The sequence below is a fragment of the Marmota marmota genome, unplaced genomic scaffold (assembly GCF_001458135.2).
Source record: "Marmota marmota marmota unplaced genomic scaffold, marMar, whole genome shotgun sequence".
Classification (NCBI taxonomy): domain Eukaryota; kingdom Metazoa; phylum Chordata; class Mammalia; order Rodentia; family Sciuridae; genus Marmota; species Marmota marmota.
In genome coordinates, this window is record NW_026000048.1 from 1561091 (window position 1) to 1581542 (window position 20452).

General features: G+C 35.2%; 1 protein-coding gene across 5 annotated transcripts in view; it reads left to right on the forward strand.

Annotated features, from left to right (window-relative positions):
* Positions 1-20452, forward strand: part of Wdr37 (WD repeat domain 37) — a 71901-nt gene that overhangs the window by 16779 nt on the left and 34670 nt on the right. For 4 of the 5 annotated variants that reach the window (XM_015495141.2, XM_015495143.2, XM_048812602.1 and 1 more), the window contains 7 exons: positions 3947-4043; positions 6942-7037; positions 7357-7421; positions 10904-11039; positions 13196-13267; positions 15464-15508; positions 17743-17819. In XM_015495141.2, coding sequence (XP_015350627.1) covers positions 3947-4043; positions 6942-7037; positions 7357-7421; positions 10904-11039; positions 13196-13267; positions 15464-15508; positions 17743-17819 — 588 coding nt within the window. The remainder of the gene's footprint in view (positions 1-3946; positions 4044-6941; positions 7038-7356; positions 7422-10903; positions 11040-13195; positions 13268-15463; positions 15509-17742; positions 17820-20452) is intronic. The other variant, XM_048812603.1, reaches the window with a different exon arrangement.

Sequence of the window (20452 nt, forward strand, 5' to 3'; positions counted from 1 at the left end):
AGTGCAAATTTAGTTTTTGTGTGGTTATCTGTCAGTATTCTTGGGGGATTGGTTCCAGGACCCCCCAAGAATGTCAAAATACATGGTCCTTATTTACAGTTGTACAATATTTGCATGTAACCTTCTGTATACTTTAATAAATCATCTCTCGATGAATTAACTAAGACAATGTAGATACTATGTCAATAGTCGTTACACTGTGTTGTTTAGAAAATAATGACAAGGAAAAAAAGAGTCTGTTTATATTCTATACACATGCAGTTTTTTTTTTTTTTTCCATTCAGATGGTTTTTATCTGTAGTTGTTTGAATCCAGGGTTGTAGAACTTGCAGATGTGGAGGGTCAACTATGCCAAGTTCTATTTTCCATAAAAAAATGATTATATTTTAATGTAATGATGGAAATAAAAATCATAAAAATAACTTTGGTATTCTTATTGTATAACTTTGCTAGAACTACTGTAACAGAGTACCACAAACTAGGTGGTTTAAACAACAGAAATTTATTTTCTCACAATTCTGGAGACTGAAATCTTAGGTCAAGCTGTAGAGAGGATTGGTTTCTCTTGTAGCCTCTATACTTGGCTTATAGATAACTACCTTTTTCTTGTGACCTTGTGTGGTCTTTCCTCACTGCATGTCCTAATCTCCTTTTTTTTTTTTTTTTTTTTATAAGGACACCAATCCTAATGGATTAGGGGCCACTTTTGTGATTGCATTTTAACTTAGTTACTTCTATAAAAACCCTATTTTTTTTTTTTAGACTCCACCTTGAAATATGGTCACATTCTGAGGTCCTTAGGCTTGGAGCTTTGGCATATGAATTTTAGGGGCCATAATTCAGCCATTTAAGAGAGTGAAACCAGAGCTATGTAGGAGAATTTGTGATGGTGGGAATGTTCTGGGGGTTATTTTATAAGGGAGTAACAATGCTAACTGTGACTGTTGGGTACTTGAAAAGTGGCTGGTGTGATTTAGAACCTGAAATTTTACTTTTTAAAAAATTTTAATGATTTTATATTGACGTTTGCAGTCAAATTGAGCTGGTGGCTACTATATTGGACAGTGCAGGTAAACAGTCTAAGATAGATTTAAAAAAATTAAAAAAATTTTTTTTAAATTTTGAAAAATTAAAAAAAATTTTTTTTTTTGGTTTACTTACACTTTTAGCGGTGAGAATTCTGCAACTTCTTGCTGGTATATTCTAGTTACTTTCCACACAGGGTAAATATAAATGCGTTCTTTTCCTGGCCTTCTTGTGTTCTTGTCTTTCATTGTGATGTAATACAAGGAGATAATTGCATATCACAGTAACGCTTATGAAGATAATTCAGAATTCTGAACAACTTAGTCCTCTATTGCTCTATAGCCTTCTTTGTGTCTCTCACCTGGACACTACTTATTTGTTGAATAAGTGCCAGTAATTTGGAGTGGGACCAACCAGCATGTTCTGTTAGTGGCCAGTGTAAGGTGTTCTACTTTCCTTTTGCAGCAGGAGGGTAGAGAGTGATGTGTTTGGTGCATGCAGTAGGCATGGTAGGTAAAAGTAGAATGATTAGAACATAGAGCTGTTGATTGCCAGTAAATTGAATTGTAGGTGTAACCACTGTCTAGGCAACTTATGTAATAATGCCCTTTCAGTTGTAGGAGAGCAGAATAAAAAAAAAAAGTGAAGATTAGTCTGAATGAGACATTAGGTTTTATTTTCTACATATTAGATTTGTAAATCAGAAGTATTTTAGAAGGCAGTGATTTGTGTGCTTTCTAATCTGTGGGAGTCTCGTCATTACAGAGGTCTGCTGAGTCTCTGTCTTTACCCACCTGTATGCCACATTGCCCGTGGCTTGAAGAGCTACTTTTTGCATATCTGTACTACTTTTTCAGGTGTATGTCAGTGTTGATATGATAAAGTGCAAATTCATTTAAAAGCTTTACTTAATCATAGTAGCTTTCCTGTCTTGAATTTTCTCAGTTGGGGCCAAAAGTTGAACACCTATTTCAGGGATTGTGATATTAAATGGCACAAAAAAGGAGAACTGATAAAATGGGGTTAATGATTTGTTTACCAAAATGCATCTCAGCCTTGTTTTCTCTACCAATTGCTTTTATATTAAGAGGTATTTGATATTCAAGGAAATTGTGCATAATAAAAGTTTTAAAACATTATGGGTATAGGTGAATAGAAATTGGTGTATGTAAAATAGATATGGCCTTGAATGGGAGTCAGAATGGCTTCTCTAAGGTAACATTTGGGAGGAGAGACTGTTCCAGCAGAGGAAGTGAGTGGAATACACAGAGGCCTTGAGGCAGGTCAAATAAATATTAAATGCACTTCTCAGCTCAGTACAAGCTCATGTTTTGTATTTTGTGGCTATTGGGATTTCCTCTTTGGCTTAGTTTACATTTCCATTGTAATTTTTAAGTTTTTTTCATGTTCTTTATCTACATTTTAGAGGGATGTTGAGATTACCAGTTCTGCCAGATTCAAATTTTAAATTAGTGGCTTTACATGTAAATATTTTTAAGTTGTTTTACAAAATTTATATGAGAAATATGTGATTAATACAAAACTCATATTGCTAAAATGTTATCATTTTCTCTAAAATTTATCTTCCTAAAGTGTTAACCTGAGCCAGACACGTTGGTACATGTCCATAATCCCAGCAGAGTAATTAGAGGCTCAGGCAGGAGAATTTTGAGTTCAGAGCCAGCCGCAGCAACTTAGGCTAAGCAATTCAGTGCGACCCTGTCTCTTAATAAAAGTATAAAAAAGGACTGGGGATGTGGCTTAGTGTTTAAGTGCCTTTGGGTTCAATCCGTGGTACAAAACAAAACCAAACAAAAAGTTAACCCAAGAAGGAATTTTATTAAACAGCATATCTTTTGTAAAAATTTATAACTGATGTATTTGCTAAAATCTGTGCTATACATAAATTTGAGAAGTTTCTTGGAAAATCACACTGATAGCGGTTAAATATTGGGACATTATTTTAGAAATATTTCTTGAGAATTTTTGGAGGGGAATTAGTCTTGAATGCTGGGGTGAGTGGAGGACCCTTGTAGGCTCTACCCTGGAGACTAGAGTGTAGACGATATCCAACAATTTTCTACTTATTAGCAATGTTCAGGAAAAGTAAATGCTTTGTATACTTAACTTGGTGTCTACGATGCTGCTCACTCATTTGACCCTACTTAAAATTCAGCTGAGATGTTGCTTCTTCCCATTGCCTTCCCTTGACTTTTAGACAGAGACTGGAGTTGTGAGAGAAGATATGCAAAGGCATGAAGAATGTGGCCCAACTGGGAACTTAAAAGTTAATGTTTTCACTTAACTAATAGACATTTTGCTCTTATAGGTGAGATTTTCCTTTTTTCCCTCTTCGTAACAGTCCTTTAGGAATTAAGTAGTTATAGGACATACCTAGTTGATTTTGCTTGAAGTACAATGGATGTTAATGAGATGATAAAGCACGTATTAAAATACATTGATAATAGCATATGATAGAGCTTAAAGGCTATTTGTAATATAATTTCACCTATGGGTATTGCCTTCTCTACAAATTTGGAAGATTTTTGAATAGGTAGGCTTTTATCTTGTAAAAGAAAAATTACGTTATTTTGAAGAAGCAATTGTTTTTAAATCTCATATTACCCTATATAGCCATTTATACAATTTGATTATCGTTTTCTCTGTGGAAATTTGAAGCTTTTTTTATTTTTTTGTTGCTGGGGATTGAATGGTGCCTTGTGCATGCTAAACATGCACACTACCACTGAGCAACACTTTAAAATTTGTAAACATGTTATGTATAAGAAATAGAATTCAATATTATATAAAATAAGAGTTTAGGATAAAAGATATTTACTTTGAAAAAAGTATGTTGGTACTTGGTATTAGAGTTTCACATTCATTCATTCATTTATTTTAAAATCTTTCTCTTCTACAGGATTCTAAACTACCTTCCTCAGTTCGCACCACACTTCTGGAACTGTTTGGTCAAATAGAAAGAGAATTTGAAAACCTTTATATTGAAAACTTAGAATGTGAGTATCTCTTAATACACTTTTAAAAATATATTTTTCTAGTGTAGATGGACATAATACTTTTTTAAAAATTTTTATTTTATTCTTTTTAGTTGTAGTTGGACACAATACCTTTATTTTATTTATTTTTATGTGGTGCTGAAGATTGAACCCAGCACCTCTCACGTGCTAGGTTAGCGCTCTACTGCTGAGCCACAACCCCACCCCACCTTTATTTTAGTCATTTATTTTTATGTGTTGCTGAGGATTGAACTCAGTACCTCGCATGTGCTAGGCAAGTGCTCTACCACCGAGCTACAATCCCAGCCCCTTAATACACTTTTATAACTTTGTACCTGTGTGTAGAAATCTTGAGAGTAAAATTTGTGGATAGGTGTTCATCACTGTATTAATTTTCAATTTTACTGTAACAAACAGTGGCTTAAAATAAATAAAATTTATTATCTTAGAGTCATATAGGTTTGACATGATTCTCACTAATGTCAAGGTCTTGGCAGAGCTGTGTTCCCTTCTGGAGGCTCTAGGGATGAATATTTCCTATTTGTTGGTATGTGACAGGATTCAGTTCCCTTGCCATACTACTTGGCTCACAGGACCTCCTCCCTCCCTTAGTGATGGAATCTCTTGTTGTCTGTCTGACCCAGCCTTCTGCATGTCCTCCATTCATAAAGATGTGTTCAAATTGAGCCCTCTGGCCCGTTTTTCAGCCTACTATATCTATCAATCTAAGTTGAAATTTCATAAGAAATAAATGCATTTTATTTTTCCTCACCAAGTATACTGTAAATTGAGATGACTTTGATGCATGTTTTTACTATACCATCATTTATAAATTTCCTAAAATGCATATAGTACCTAACCTATTAAACATAAATTTTTAATTAGCTTGACTTTATTTTTTCATTTTTAGTTTGGAAGTAATGTCTACATATACTTACAAAATATCAATAAAAGGAGAAAAAAGATATCTGCCATTTTCCTTGACCTTATTGAACTTTTTAAAGGAAACTGTGTTTTGCATTTTTCACTTTTAATTCTTCTGTGATTATTTCTGTAAACATATGTAATTTACTTCTAGTTTTAGATCTGCACAGTGAAGGCTGATTGCAATAATGTTTCATTATGAAATGTTAGGAACTAAACTTCATAGAGTTTATGTTTATAAATTTTTATTATGCCAGTATAACTATTATTCATTCTTTCATGTTTATCTACAAGTTGATTCCAAAAATGAAATATTAACACGCTGCATTTGTATTATTAAACTGTTGTTCACTTTATAACTAAATAACTGATTAGATAAGTAGTGAGAATATAATCCTGTGTCACTCAGACTTTGCTGTTGGAAAATATATAATGTTTTAATACTGGATTTTTCTTTTTTTAAAATTCATGTTGAAAATTTGTTGAGGAAAAGTGATTCCAAGTAGGTGCCACGTACGGCATCTTAATTCTAAGAGTTTTTTTTTTTGTTTGTCTGATTTTTAGATAGAGTTTTAGCACTCAACTCAAATTAATGAGTTTCCATTGTGATCTAAGGCCTTATGTATTTTATAAATTCATGTAGTTTGTTCAGGAAACTATAGGATTATGCTGGGCATGGTGACACCTGCTATAATCCTAGCTATGGGAGGCTGAGGCAGAGGAGCGCAAGTTCAAGGCCAGCCTGGGCAACTTAGTGAGACCCTGTCTCAAAATAAAATAGAAAAAGGGACTGGGTAGCTCAGTGTTATAGTGCTTGCCTAGCATGCACAAGGCCATGGGTTCACTCCCCAAACCATAAAACAAACTATATGATTGATTACAAATTACTGAAACTGAAAGGCACTTTGAGTTTGCATTGTGTAGCACTTCTAGTTTTGGTGGCTCCTTACTATCCTTAAGATAAAGTTTAAGTTGTTCCGATAGGGTGTGGTATAGAGCCTTCAGCCCTTAGCTTAGTTTTGACCTTACCAGTTTCCTCATAGAGTCCTAGGAGGCTGCATTGTGTTGTGGCAAGGATGTAGGTTATTGAGATGTGGACCAGGTGTATCACATCAGTAGCTTTGTGTCCTTAAACTTGTTGCTTCCCTGGCCCAGTCTCTTCTGTGCTCCCCAGTATGAATAAAAGTGTGGTCATGCAGGTCTGCTCTTGAGGATCCATATTTCTTTCTTTTTTCTTTGCTTATCCTGTTCTTTATTCCTGGAGTCCTGCCTTTTAAATGTCCTAACACCCCATTATTCTGTAATTCCTAGTTCTTCAGGAACTTTAATATTTCTTATATGTGATTGTTACTTGGAGATTATGTGGTGTTATACACCATTAATTACATATTGTTAATTGTGTTTTTTTCCTCATTTGCTGTGTCTTCAGGTAGACTATTTCAATAAATTTCAGACAGTATCATAATAATATTTTTAAGTATACAGAATAAAGCACAAAGGAATTATGTTAAAAAACAATGTTGAAATGCAGGTACTCTGCTGGGAGACCCTTAAGAGTTGTGTCTTCATGGGGTAGCAAGAGTGTAAGAGATTTATTTTATTTTATTTTGTTTTTGGTACCAGGGATTGAACAGGGATGCTTAACCACTGAGCAAATTCCCAGTCTTTTTTATTTTTTGAGACAGGGTCTCTCACTAAGTTGCTTAGGGACTTGCTAAGTTGCTGAGACTGACCTTGAACTTGTGATCCTTCTGCCTCAGCCTCCCCAGTTGCTGGAATTAAGGTGTCTACCACCACACCTGCCTGAGTTTTTATTTTTGGACTGGTATCTGGAATGATGTCTTGAGTTATTGGAAATTTGTGATCTTGCTTTTTTAGTATTATTTCTGTCTTTTATGTGTACAAGTTTTAGAAGTGGTGAACATTTAAGCATAAAAAATTTTACATTTTTGAAAAATTTTTTTTCATTCTTAGTGCGGAGAGAAATTGATACTCTTAATGAACGTTTAGCTGCTGAAGGACAAGCGATTGATGGAGCAGAACTGAGTAAGGGCCAGCTCAAAACAAAAGGTAAGGTGAATGCTCCTCTGAAGTATTCTCTTACAGATCATTTACCAAGTAAATTTGGAATTTAGTGAAGGATACTAACTCACTTTCTTTTTTGCTCTCAGCAAAACTTTAGAAAAATATATAATTCAGGTGTGGTCTAGATGAATAAACCAGGGTGCTTGGGTCCTTGTTCCATCTCCTCTTTGAGATCCATGTTATCGTGGGCAAACAGGCCCTTCTGCTTTCACTTTCTTTCTGTGTAAGACAAAGATCCACTTTGCAATGCTGTGGTCCTTGGGTGGTTTGATTGTATTTGATTGTTGATTCTCTGTCTCTACAGCCAGTCACAGTACCAGTCAGCTTTCTCAGAAACTAAAGACCACTTACAAGGCTTCAACCAGCAAGGTATGCAGGGCTCTGGCTCTCGAACCAGTCATGTGGTGTTTAAGGTGTGCAGATGTGTACTTTAAATTGCATATTTTCCAATTAGAAATGTGTAATAGAAAAAGATAAATGTCTGGTTTCTAGGAAAACTTAATCTTTAAAAGAATATCATGTTAAGAGACTAAAGAAAGTAGACACATAGACACTGAGTAACTCTAGTATTTACTGAGATCAATATGTTATATATTAGTAAATATATTGTCTGTAGAGGAAAAATATATTTTCTGTTTTTAATTGGCTTGACATAAAGGCTCTGAGTTGGAGAAAGCAAATAAATAGATATAATTAAAATTATGTTTGGGCTAAAGTTATCATTATCTTTTAAAAAATCTTGTATGAGAAAGATGAGGAAGTAAAGGTCTGTCTCTGAGGCAAATAAAGGGCATAAGTTCAGGGAATTTAGCTTTTAAAGTATTTTGTGCTGATGTTGAAATGGTAAGGATTTAATTGTTTGGAAGTCACTGTCTATGATGAAGCAATGTTTTGAGGTATATTTGTGTGCATCTCTAGTTGCGAGTATTTTGAGTGTGTAAGATAAATTGCCTACTCATGGTGAATGTACATTCCTTTGGCTAACCCTGAGGGGAAAAGTTGAAATCTGCTATGATTGCATAGTTAATTACTGTTAGCTTTTTATTTTTCCAATTTGTTCTCTGAACTTAAAGTTATATGGCATGACATCTACAGTGACATTACTTATAATGAATAGGGAAAAATCAGTGTTTCTATTATTCTTATTTAGAAGTTTTTGGTAATTATTGTTTAAAAGAGATAGTGTTGCTGACATTTTCTACTCTTTGCTTTGATAGCACCTAGAATGTAAGTTGCTAATTTTTGTTTTTTTTTTGGGGGGTCTTATTATCTAGCCCTCATTGTTTTGAAATTTTTAATAAATTTAACCTTTTTTTCAAAATAAAGTGTGAAATTATGTTTTTCCTCATTTGATCTCTTGTTGCATTATCTTGAATGACTTTGCTTATTCTGGGGCTTAACAGTTGTATATATAAAATGTGCAATCTTAGAATTCTAAAACTTTCTGATTGTTTCTGAAGTAGAGGAAGAAATAATCATAAAAAATTATCCTTTACCATGAGCAATACAAAATAAGGTTTGGACAAAGGTAAGGATATGTACAATAATACTCTGCTTTAAAAAATATATTGGAGATATTTAGAGACTTAGTCATTTTAGGACTAGAAATTCATATGAATTTATAAGAAACATACTAATGATTTTTAATAGCATTTGCACACTGTGTGTACTCATCTTAAGAAATAACATTATCTGAAAATTGAAGAAATAATTTGGTAACAGAATATATTCTGATTTGTACTACAGCATGGATTCTTGGTATTAAAGCTAAGCATGAATGCAACAAGAAAAATGCTACAATCTAGATTCATTACTTTCCTTCCTTCTGACTCAGAGCCATGAAAGGCAAGTAGCATGTTTGGTGAGATAGTGGGAACACAAGTGTATTAAGTAAACCCAGAAGAGGTTTTTCCCCTTCCTGGGTGGCTAATGGTGTATTTCTAATGCTACATTGGGAGGGAGGTAAGATAGTCTAACCTGCAAACTACTTTAAAGAAACTTGTGAAATTGTTAACCAATATTTTTATAAAGTATCTTTCATTGTAGAAATAAAAAAAAAAAAAAAAAAAAAAAAACCCAAACCCTTTCTGATTTTTTCAGAAGTGCTTTAGATTGCATCTTAGTTGAAATGATTTAGGATAATAGGCCTAAGCATCATTTAGTTGCTATTCTGCTGCTTTACTGTAAAGTTTGAATGTTTCTTCTAAGTAATTCAGTCTGTTTTGTTGCCTCTTTTTGATTGTGACTAAGTCAATGTTTTAAAGAAAGAGTTAAAGTTAATAGATGGTCAAAATATAGTGGGCATTTTGGAAAGATACACATGAGATGATGTTACAATATTCATAAACAGCACATTATCTTGTGCTTACAACATTAAGAATATAGTTGAACTCTCATGGTGGTAGTGATAACCCCTCTGTTCTTACTGTAGGAAGGGGATAAGTGAAAAATGTGGTTTCTTATAATACTGTTATTTATATTAGAAATGGTGAGAGAGTTGGAAAATGAAATTTACTACAAGTTACTATGGGGAAAGTTGTATGTGGTCTTTAACTTCACTCTCTACTAAAATATTGTGATATTTGGTATTTAAAGAACATTTTATGTAAGCAAAAACACTTTGTTAAATTGTGGAGAGATCATTTTGCTGGATTGAATAGGTAACACCTTCAGAAAGAAATGAAGTTAAGCAAGTCCTTTTATATTATCTGTCAAATTTAAACTAACTGAGACGGAATCTGTGTATTATTGGTAAAAATGTCGGATTCTTCCTCAAGTATTTTGCTTTAGTCTTTCACTGTATCAGGGAAATACTTTGAATGGCACATACCTGAATTGACGTAACAATGGATTGTGCATTTTTGTGTTTATTTAAGAGTAAATTCAAACACAATTTTTAGGGCTTTGCTAAACTAGTGTTGAAGTTGTATGATGCCATCAATGTTTGACTTTCACTTGGTTTTATGGTTTCATTATTCTGAATAATCTACAATATTCTGATTTATTTAAAAGCTAAGAAGGTTTTCTTTTATCTAAGAGCACTTTAAAAACCAAATTTCAAAGACATCTTTTTTAGTTTCTTCCTCACTCATTTTATTTTTCCTATAAGAGGAAACGAGAATTGTTTGTTGTATATCATTATATGAAATAATATCTTCCTATGTGTGTACCTCATTGTCTGTATTGTTTTCATGTTTGACTCCCATTAGACTGTGCGCTTCCAAAAGGCCAGGAGTCCATGTGTTGTTCAGCTCTGTTCCTCCATCTAGTGCAGTGCCTGGCTTTGAGCAAGTGCTCAATAAACAGTTTAAAACAAACCTGCTCATCTGTTAAAAGTGTCGTCTTTTGTTCCTCTCCCAGCACGGGCTCTTTTTCCCTTCTGATAAAATATGATTGGTGTAAATGATCAAAAACAGAAAAAAAATTGAAAGATTTTCATGAAGCACAATAATATTAATGGTTCGGGTAGTCTTCCTTTTTCATGTCTGGTTGGCTAGCTAGCTCTTTGTTTTTTTTTTAAATAATTTGGAAATTTTGTCTGATGTTTCATATTTGTGGAAGAGTGACTTAAAATGCCTACCTATGCCTTTTTCTGTAGTAAGAATTACTTACCTGACTCCAGTGAAGTGGGGAAGTCTTCCTTCTCTGTGATACCCAGCTGAACAAGCCTGACTTACTATGCAAGGCGTTTCAGTTCTGTCCATGCTTTTATTGTGTTCCTTTAGTGTTTACAATATGTGATTAAGTGATTTATGCTTTTTTTCAAGAGATTATTTTTGTTTTTCCTTTGTAACTTAGAAAAATTCACTTCAGTAAATGTTTAAAAATGCTCTTTCCCCTCTTAATTTTAGATTGTCTCCAGCTTTAAGACTACCACATCAAGGGCTGTCTGCCAGCTTGTAAAGGAGTATATCGGCCACAGGGATGGTATCTGGGATGTCAGTGTTGCAAGGACACAGCCAGTGGTGCTTGGGACCGCCTCTGCTGGTGAGTTGCACCCTGATCCATTTGGCTTATCGAGATGTGACTTTGCTTGCAAATTGACTGAGGTAGGTGACTGTCTGGGATCAGTGGCCTTTTTGTGTTCAATGGGTAGGATGACAGCCAATGGTGGACTTGAATTTCTGAGGAAGGAAATACTTGAATTTAACTTAGTCATGTTAAAGAATCAATATTCACTTATGGCTGCTACATAAGTGGGGTATTTTAAAAATGTTAGGTATTTTTTGGTTGACTTTGTTCCTGTTATTCATAGCCAGATATATTTCTGATTTGTAGATAGATTTGACATTTCTTTTTTTTTCACTAGTGAAGTAGAGCTCAGGGAATTGCACATTATTTAGGGAGCTTAGCTGGCAGTGGAGACACCAGTCTCCACTCAGGGTTTGCCTGCATGAATCATGGGGGTAGGGTGTTAGAGAGAGACTTCTTTCTTCTCACTATAGCAAGAGACGTTATGGAAAGCTAAGGTGGTATAGGTATAACATAGTAGCCCTTCAGATAAAAATTGCCAAAATTTAAAATGGTACTCAGTTTTTTGAAAATGATTTTCCAGCATGTGAGAATTTAATACTCACTAGACTTTACTTTTTTTTTTAGTTTTATTGATTTTTTAGATTTATTGAGTGCATTACAATTCTTATTACACATAGAGTACAATTTTTCATATCTTTGTGTATAGAGTATGTTCTCACCAATTCATGCCTTTATACGTGTACTTTTTTTTGCGCTATAATTCTTATTACACATATATACCACAGTTTTTCATAACTCTTTGTATATAAAGTAGGTGGACACCCAATTTGTGTCTTCATATATGTACTTTGGATAATGATGTCCATCACATTCCACCGTCCTTGCTAATCCCCTGCCCCCCCTCCCTTTTCCTCCCACCCCTCTTCCCTATCTAGAATTCATCTAATCCTCCCATGCTCCCCCTCCCTACTCCACTATGAGTCAGCCTCCTTATATCAGAGAAAACATTTGGCATTTGTTTTTTTGGGATTGGCTAACCTTACTCAGCATTATCTTCTCCAACGCCATCCATTTACCTGCAAATGCCATGATTTTATTCTCTTTTAATGCTGAGTAAAATTCCATTGTGTATATATGCCACATTTTTTTTTTTTATCCACTCATCCACTAGGACATCTAGGTTGGCTCCACAGTTTAGCTATTGTGAATTGTGCTGTGTGTCCCTGTAGTATGCTGTTTTTAAGTCCTTTGGGTATAGTCTGGGGAGAGGGATAGCTGGGTCAAATGGTGGTTCCATTCCCAGATTTCCAAGGAATCTCCATATTTCTTTCCATATTGGCGGTACGAATTTGCAGTCCTACCAGCAGTGTATGAGTGTACCTTTTTCCCTACATTCTCGCCAACACTTATTGTTGTTTGTCTTCATAATAGCTGCCATTCTGACTGGAGTGAGATGATATCTTAGAGTAGTTTTGATTTGCATTTCTCTGACTTTACTTTTTAAAGGTAAAATAGAACATGATATACTTGTTATATCAGTGAAGAAAAGTTCTCTTATTTGAAACGATGTTATACATGAGCACTTCAGGTTGCTTTCGAAATTACAAATAAAACTTGAAAAGATACTAATATTTCTGAAATTTTATTTGGAGAATTGGCATTTATCAGATTTTTCTTAAAAATTTTCCCCCACTCTTAATGCATCTAAGATAAAAGACCCAAAGGAATATTTTTTGTGTGTGTCAAATAAACTAACTAGACTTAGATGCTGTTTGAATTTTAATATTGAAAGATATTTTGAAAAATTTCAATATCTCCATAAAATAATGAAACCACATAGGACTGGAAATGGTTCTCAGTGTTAGAGAGCTTGCTTAGCATGCACACGGCCCTGGGTTCTTATCAGCTATGTAAAGAAAAGGAAAACTAATGAAACTGTGTGCAGTCAGTGTAGATCAGGAAATTGAGTCCATGATTGTTCATTTACCAACTCTATGGCTTTAAACAAGTCACAACCTTTCCAGTCTTCTTGGAACTTTTTTTTTTTAAGATCCATAGAATATTCTGGAGTAGTAGAGTCATTTTTGTGTATCTTATGTTTTTTTTTTTTTAACAAAAAAGATTGTAAAATTGATGATGGCTATGACACTTTTATTTTGATCTTGCAGATCACACAGCTTTGCTATGGAGCATAGAGACAGGAAAATGCCTTGTCAAATATACAGGCCACGTGGGTTCAGGTAAGCATTTACCTAAATGAGCAGTGTCACTAGAAGCTATTTCCTTTTGGATTTATTTTTTTAAATCTTTCATGATAAAGTCAACTATATTCATAGAAAGTTATGTATTTGACAGAAAGTTTTGCTATTTTGGTTGTCAGGGACATTGTGGTATATTGAGACTATGAAAAATGCTGTGCCTTTAGCTTGGTTGGACTTAATTAAGGGAAAAGATTAGCTCCCTAAACAAAGCACATGTCATATATTAGTCTACATTTTATCTGCTATTGTGTATAAACCATATGTAGGAAATTTTGTAATTGATTTAATATATGCATTTTTACAAAATATGTATCTGTTTTAGAAGTTTGCTTTTAATGTAATGATATTTTGGATATATTCAGGCTAAATAAAGGATACACCTTATTTTATTGTGCTTTGTGTCTGTAGTTAATGCTATCTACAATAGCTCTTTTCTGCCTTTTCAGTTTTACCTGGGAATGAACCAGTGTCCCAACCAAATTTTATTTCTCACTTTTCTCCAAAATGCCCTTTGAGTTTCTTTTTAACTTAGAATGCCCTCATCGCTAGCCTCTATCAGAGGCAGGCTGCCACTCACTCACCACCTTTGCCAGCTGACACTGTACCCTTAATCTTTGTAGAGACTATAGAGCCAGAGTTATCATTGCCTTTAGCTTGTACAAAGTTACACACTTGGGTTTGTTTGGGTGCCTTTCTGTCTACTTCAGTAGTCCCATCCAGGCCAGGGCTCCAAGTGAGCTGCCCTTATCTCTTTCCTTCGTAGGATCTTTTATTTTTCAGCTCTTCCTCTTGTCACCTGTGTCTTCTGTCTCTTGCCATGGGCTTTTCCTTCTCAGCATATAGACAGGCTCATACCTTTCCCATAGTGAACATCTTCTCTCCACGTTGCTTCCTTACCTGTTTTCCTTTCCACCTTCTATCCCACATACTACATCTGTGGCACTATTGCATGGCCTGCAGTTTTCTTACACAATGCCTGGGATATATATATAATAGGTGCTCAAAATATAACACAACTCTGGTAAAAGAATGAGTATGGTATTCTGTTTCTGTGTCTTCAACTCAAATCCATTCCTTAAATATATGTATCTAGCAGATACATTGCTTAAATTTATTACTTAAAAGTTATACACACTTTTAACATCTCTTTCCCCCAGTTATCTGTATTTTAATGTTGAGATTAAAAATATCTTCTAGCATTTTTCATTTAGTTTCTTAGAAAAGTAATTCTAATGGCATAGCTACAGAATTTCATTGGAAGAGATAACTGATTGAGGTGTGGTACTCCCACTACATTCTGTGTAAGGGACTACACTTTCTTTATGAGATGTGGAGGTGAGGGTTTGACCTCCCCAGAGCGACTTGTGTTCAGCTCTTTTTTGACTGACTAGCGATGGTTTCAGTCAGTTATAAGACCTAGGATTTATTTGAGGAGAGAATCCTAAGTGGGTGGGCGGGCTCAGGATTGCTTTAGGAGCTGAGCAGTGCTATTAAGTTGACTGTGGCCTCAGTTATTGTCCTTGTGCTTGTTGTCTTGTTAACCACCCATTGAGATATCTCATCTGCAGTCAAGGAAGAAAGCAAGGGGAGTGAGGTGCTGAGGTTCTTTTTTGGCTTCAACTACTTTTTTAAGAAAATGAGAGCTTCCTCAGAAAACCTTCATTGAACTACCCTTTTTATGTTGTTGAACTCTTGAATAAGAAAAAGTAAAGGTTATCATCACAGTTTAACCCAGTTCTTTCCCTGGATTGGGGGAGTTCACTCATGGTCTCTATTTGTCTTGAATTGATTGGAATTCTGTATGCTGGGAAGGAGAACAGGGTGGGGCCTGTCAGTTAGGGACCAGTAGGCAGCGTCTGCATACTGGAGTTTGCCTTTGCCTGTTGTCACAATGATGTCTTTTTTCACCCTGATTTATTTTTAGCTCTAAGTAACTCCCTGTTTGTAAAAAGAAATAGATTATTGATGTTCTTTTTTTGTGTGTTTCCTATATTTAGCAATCTGGTAGTTCTAACACATTTATTTATAATTTAATTGAGTGAGAGGATTTAATATTGAACTATCATAGTGCCTTTAATTTTTAATTTTAGCTTTGCAAATATATATGTGGCTAATAAGTACTGATGAATTGTTTTGTTACTTTAAATTTGTGTTTATAATATTTTTATTTTGCAGTAAATTCTATAAAATTTCATCCCTCAGAGCAGTTGGCTCTAACTGGTATGTTGATTTTTTTCTCTTTAATTGAACAAAATTATTGATAATAGTAAAACAACTATAAATATTCTTTTTTGGTAGCATCTGAATTATCCATGGCTTTTATGAAAGTTAGGCATTTTATGAGTTAAATGAGAAATGAATAAAGAGTAGTACTTTTAAAACCAGTAGTGGATCACAGATTGGAATTACTTGAATTTATTGTGAGATTAAAATTAGTTCATATTCTTTTTTTTTTTTTTTTTTTCCTTTTCTCCTCCTCTCCTTCCTCCTCCCTCTCTCTCTTTGGCAGAACTGGAGATTGACTTCTAAGGATACTCAACCACTGAGCTATATTCCCAAATTTTTTATTTTTATTTTGCACATTTTGAGGTAGGATCTTGTTCATTTGCTCAGGCTAGCCTTGAACTTGGGATTCTCCTGCCTCAGCCCCTGCAGTAGCTGGAATTATAGGTGTATACTACTGTGTTGTGCTTCAATTTGTAATCTTCTTGAAGTCTTTTTTATAAAGCATTTTATTATTGCCTATGATAATTTACAGTAAATTGTAATATATATATTTTGAAACCCTGTGAATACTGCTGTATTTCCTAATCTATATGTATCCAAAATAAAGAAATGAGAAAAAATAATAATGAGATAGCAATTTTCTAGACTCAGCACATTTTCATTCCTTTCTAGACAATTTACTTACACTGTGGTAACTTGGATTTCTCATATTTCAAATAGTGGTTTAAAAAGTATAATTACATTTGTTGCTTTTGGAAGGTAGCATTATTTTCTGAGGATTTTTCCTAAAAGAATTGCAAGACACCTGTAGATATTTTGGGGTTACTGTAGATAATCTTGAAGGGTATGTGTAGGCTTTTGATAGATTAGAGGTCTGCAAATCTTCCATAAAGAACCAGTTAGTAAATATTTTTATCTTTTAACCAGAGGGTCTCTGTTGAAACTCCTCAATCCTGCTGTTGTATGAAAACAGCAGAGACAATGCACTGGTGAAGGGATGACCTTTTACTTACCAAAATGGCTACCTGGATTTGGCACAAAGGCCAGATTTTGCTGATCCCAAGGTACAACCTAAAAGTTGAGATGACTGGGTGCTTCATGCAGGTGGAAATGTTTAAGCAGGGAGCCCACATATGAGTACTTTTAATGTGTGAGATGCAGCAAGTCACTCAGTCTGGTCAGAGAATTTTTATATGTGAGAGGAATATGGTGGGAAGGTTAATCTGAGAACAATTTTCACAGGCCTAGACCATCATAGCTAATTTATGCCTTAATAAGTATTTGAAGACTAAAGTAGGCAAGGAATTTAAACCTTATTATATTGGTGGGTTGTTGTATGATTGGAAAAAAGGGTAAGGCAGCAAAGATACCAGTGTGTTGGCTATGTCTAGATGTAATACACCAAAGGGTTAGAAAGGAGGGGTGAAACCAAGAGATGCTTAAAAAAGGTACTGATGGAAACTTGGAGATAATTAAAGTAATGGGGATAGAGAAGAGCATTAGACTGCAATTCTATATATTATTGATTTGAAGAAAAATTGGCAAGTTAGGGCAGTAAGTTCATTTCTGCCATAAAAATATACTACTGTCATCATATGTAGTAGTTTCTTTAGGAAGCTCTGCAGCAGTGAAGAGAAGATGAAGGCCCAAATGGTTTTTTTGAGGGGTGAGACGACACCATTCTGGTAAATCTGAGAGCCTGTTCTGGGTTTTGTAGTTCTACCCTTTGTTTTCACTCCTGAGTCAAAGCATTTCTTTCCAAACTTTGGGGAAAAGAGAAGAATAGGGAGGCAGCACAAATAAGTAACAGTAACAGGTGCCTGGCAAATTGTAAAGTCCTATAAATGATGAATGCATTAAAACATCTTAGGTTGCTAAAACATCTCAGAATCTATTTTAGTCACAAGCTATGGTGTAATAAAATTCCTATTAGATAGAAAATAAAATCTACATATTTGTAAATTTTCTCTGAACCTCCAAAATTTTCTACCCTAAAATGAAAGGGGATGTAGTTTTATAAGTAATCATAATCCTGATTTTGTACATTTACTCCTTTGAATAGAATTGTGTAGTCTGTGAATTAACTACTTAAATCAAGAATATTTATTGCACCAAATAATCACTAAATTAGAAAAATCTGACTGAGGTTTCTTAGCCAGAGCATAGCAAAGAGCACATTTTATGTATGATGTGTACATTGGGTAATTTTCCCCAATTTCTCTCTTCAGCTTCTGGAGATCAGACTGCTCACATTTGGAGATATGTGGTACAGCTGCCGACACCTCAGCCTGTTGCTGACACTAGTGTAAGCACATTTTACTTATCCATAAAACTCAATATGGTCCTACTCATGTACAATTCTGGGCACTTGCAAATTTTAGAATACATTTATAGTATCTGGTGTGGACTGAATGCTTGTATCTCTCTGCAAATTCATATGTCAAAGCCCTCATCTCCAATGTGGCTGTATTAGCAGCAGTTGGGATCTCTAAGGAGTAGTTAAGGGTTGAATGAAGTCATGAGCATGGAGCCCTAACCTGAGGGCATTAGTGTCTTTCAAAGAAGGTCACCAGAGAGCATGTGTGTGCTTGCATAGTGTGCTCTTACACTGTCCCTTGCTCTGTCATTTTTTTTTTCTCCTCCATCATTTGAGGACAGAGAAGTCTTCTGAAAGCCAGGAAGAAAGCCCTTACTAGAAACCAAATTGGCAGGAACCTTGATCTTAGACTTCTGACTTCCAGAACTGTGTGAAAATAAATTTCTGTTGTTTGTATGTCACACAGCCTTATGGCAATTCATTATGACAGTTGGAATTAACTAATATTTAGCAACAGAAGTGATATGTTGATGTAAGAAATATACCTAAGTGACTAATATCAAAATATTAGTTAATAGGTAGAGGTTGGAGGTATTTTGAGGTACCTGCTAGAAGTCTAGATTGCTGAGAAGGGATTGTTGGCAGAAATAGGGATGTTAAAGATAATTCCATTGAGGGCTCCGGAAGAAAAGAGGAGAGCTGGAAAGGAAGCTTCTATCCGTTCTTCTTAAAAAAAAGANATATATATATATATATATATATATATATATATATATACATCACCATGCACACAATGTTAAAGGCCATTCTGGTGAGATCTCAGGAGGAAATGAGGAACAGGTTATTGGGAGCTAGAGGAAAGATCAGTCTTGTTATAAAGTGCTAAAGAATTTGGCCAAGAGTTTTGTGGAAAGTAGATTTTCCAGTTTGGATATTTAGCTGAAAGGATTTGTATGGAAAGGATGAAAGGTATGACCTGGTTTCTTCTGTGTGCTTAGAGTAAAACATGAGAGGGAGAGAGAAAAATTGAACTATTTTGAAAAAAAAGAACTAAAACTTGAAGATTTAGAATATTCTCAGCCTATCCCTATTACAAAAATCAAGAAAGTTTGTTCTGAAGAGACAGTTAAGGGCATGGCTGAACAACTATTTGATAAAGAAGTAATGTAGATATGAACTGCAAATTTAGTTAACCACCTCAGCAATAGCTAGGAATAGAGAAGAGATTATACTAGTAGAGACACTGCCAGCTGGGAGTAAAGGAAATAGAGAAAATGAGATAAAATCAAGTAAGGCTCTCGAACTGTTGAGATTCTACAACCCCCATGAAATAGAGCTGTCTGGCTGTAAACTCCTCCTCATCCTTCGAGACAAGGGAGTAAGGACCTGAAAGTGATTTGGAGATTGATAGGGTCACTACTTTCGTACCACAGGCCCAGTGGACAGGGTTAGTTCCTTCTCAAAGGGTGAGGCTTCTTTGGTTTCTGGGGGCCAGGATGACACTGCCCAGTGCCGTGGGTGGGGCTGCCCAGATGAGGCCCAAGGAGACTGGGGTGGTGATGCCATCTTGGTGGTTTTGGAGGACAGACCATTGAGCCAACAAGGATTGTTTGGGGGGTCTTAAGATCCGTGGAAATTTGCCTTGTTCAGTTCTGGTCTTGTTGGGAACCTGTTGTCCCTTCTGTCTGTCCTGTTTCTCCCTTTTGGAATGGGAATGTTTATCCTATGCCTGTCTACCATTTTATTTTGTAAAAATAAAACTTGTTTGGTATAGTTCATAGCTGGAAAGGAATTTTGCCTCTAGAAGAATTTTATCTGCAGTCTTACCCATACCTAATTTAGATGCTACTTTGTTAAGACTTTAGACTTTAGGGCTGGGGATGTGGCTCAAGCGGTAGCGCGCTCGCCTGGCATGCTTGCGGCCTGGGTTCAATCCTCAGCACCAAATACAAACAAAGATGTTGTGTCCACCGAAAACTGAAAAATAAATATTAAAAAAATCCTTTCTCTCTCTCTAAAAAAAAAAAAAAGACTTTAGACTTTAGTGCTAATGCTGGAATTAATATTAGAGTTAAGATTTGGGGACTTTTGGGATGGAATGAATGTATTTTGCCATGTAAGAATGTCATGAAGTGGGGGCTGGGGTTGTGGCTCAGTGGCAGAGCACTTGCCTAGCATGTGTGAGGCACTGGGTTTGATCCTCAGCACCGCATATAAATAAGTAAAAAATAAAGGTCCATCAATAACAAAAAAATATTAAAAAAAAGAATGTTATGAAATTTGGAGGACCAGGGTAGAATGTTATGGATTGAGGTTTGTGTTGCCCCAAAATTCCTGTGTCTTAACCCCCAATGTGGCTGTATTTGGATGAAGGGCCTTTAATTAGGAAGTAGGTAAGATTGAATGAGGTTATAAGGCTGGGGCCTGATCCATTAGGGTTAGTGTCCTGAGAGGAAAAGACAACTAGAGCACTTGCTTTTTCTCTCTTATTATGTGAGGACTCAGCGAGGAGCAGAATGTGCCAACCAGGAAGAGAAACTGCTCTGGTTGGTACCGTTGTCATGTTCTGCTCTCCAGGACAGTTTAAGAAGATAAACTTTTTCAGCCACTCAGTATGTTTT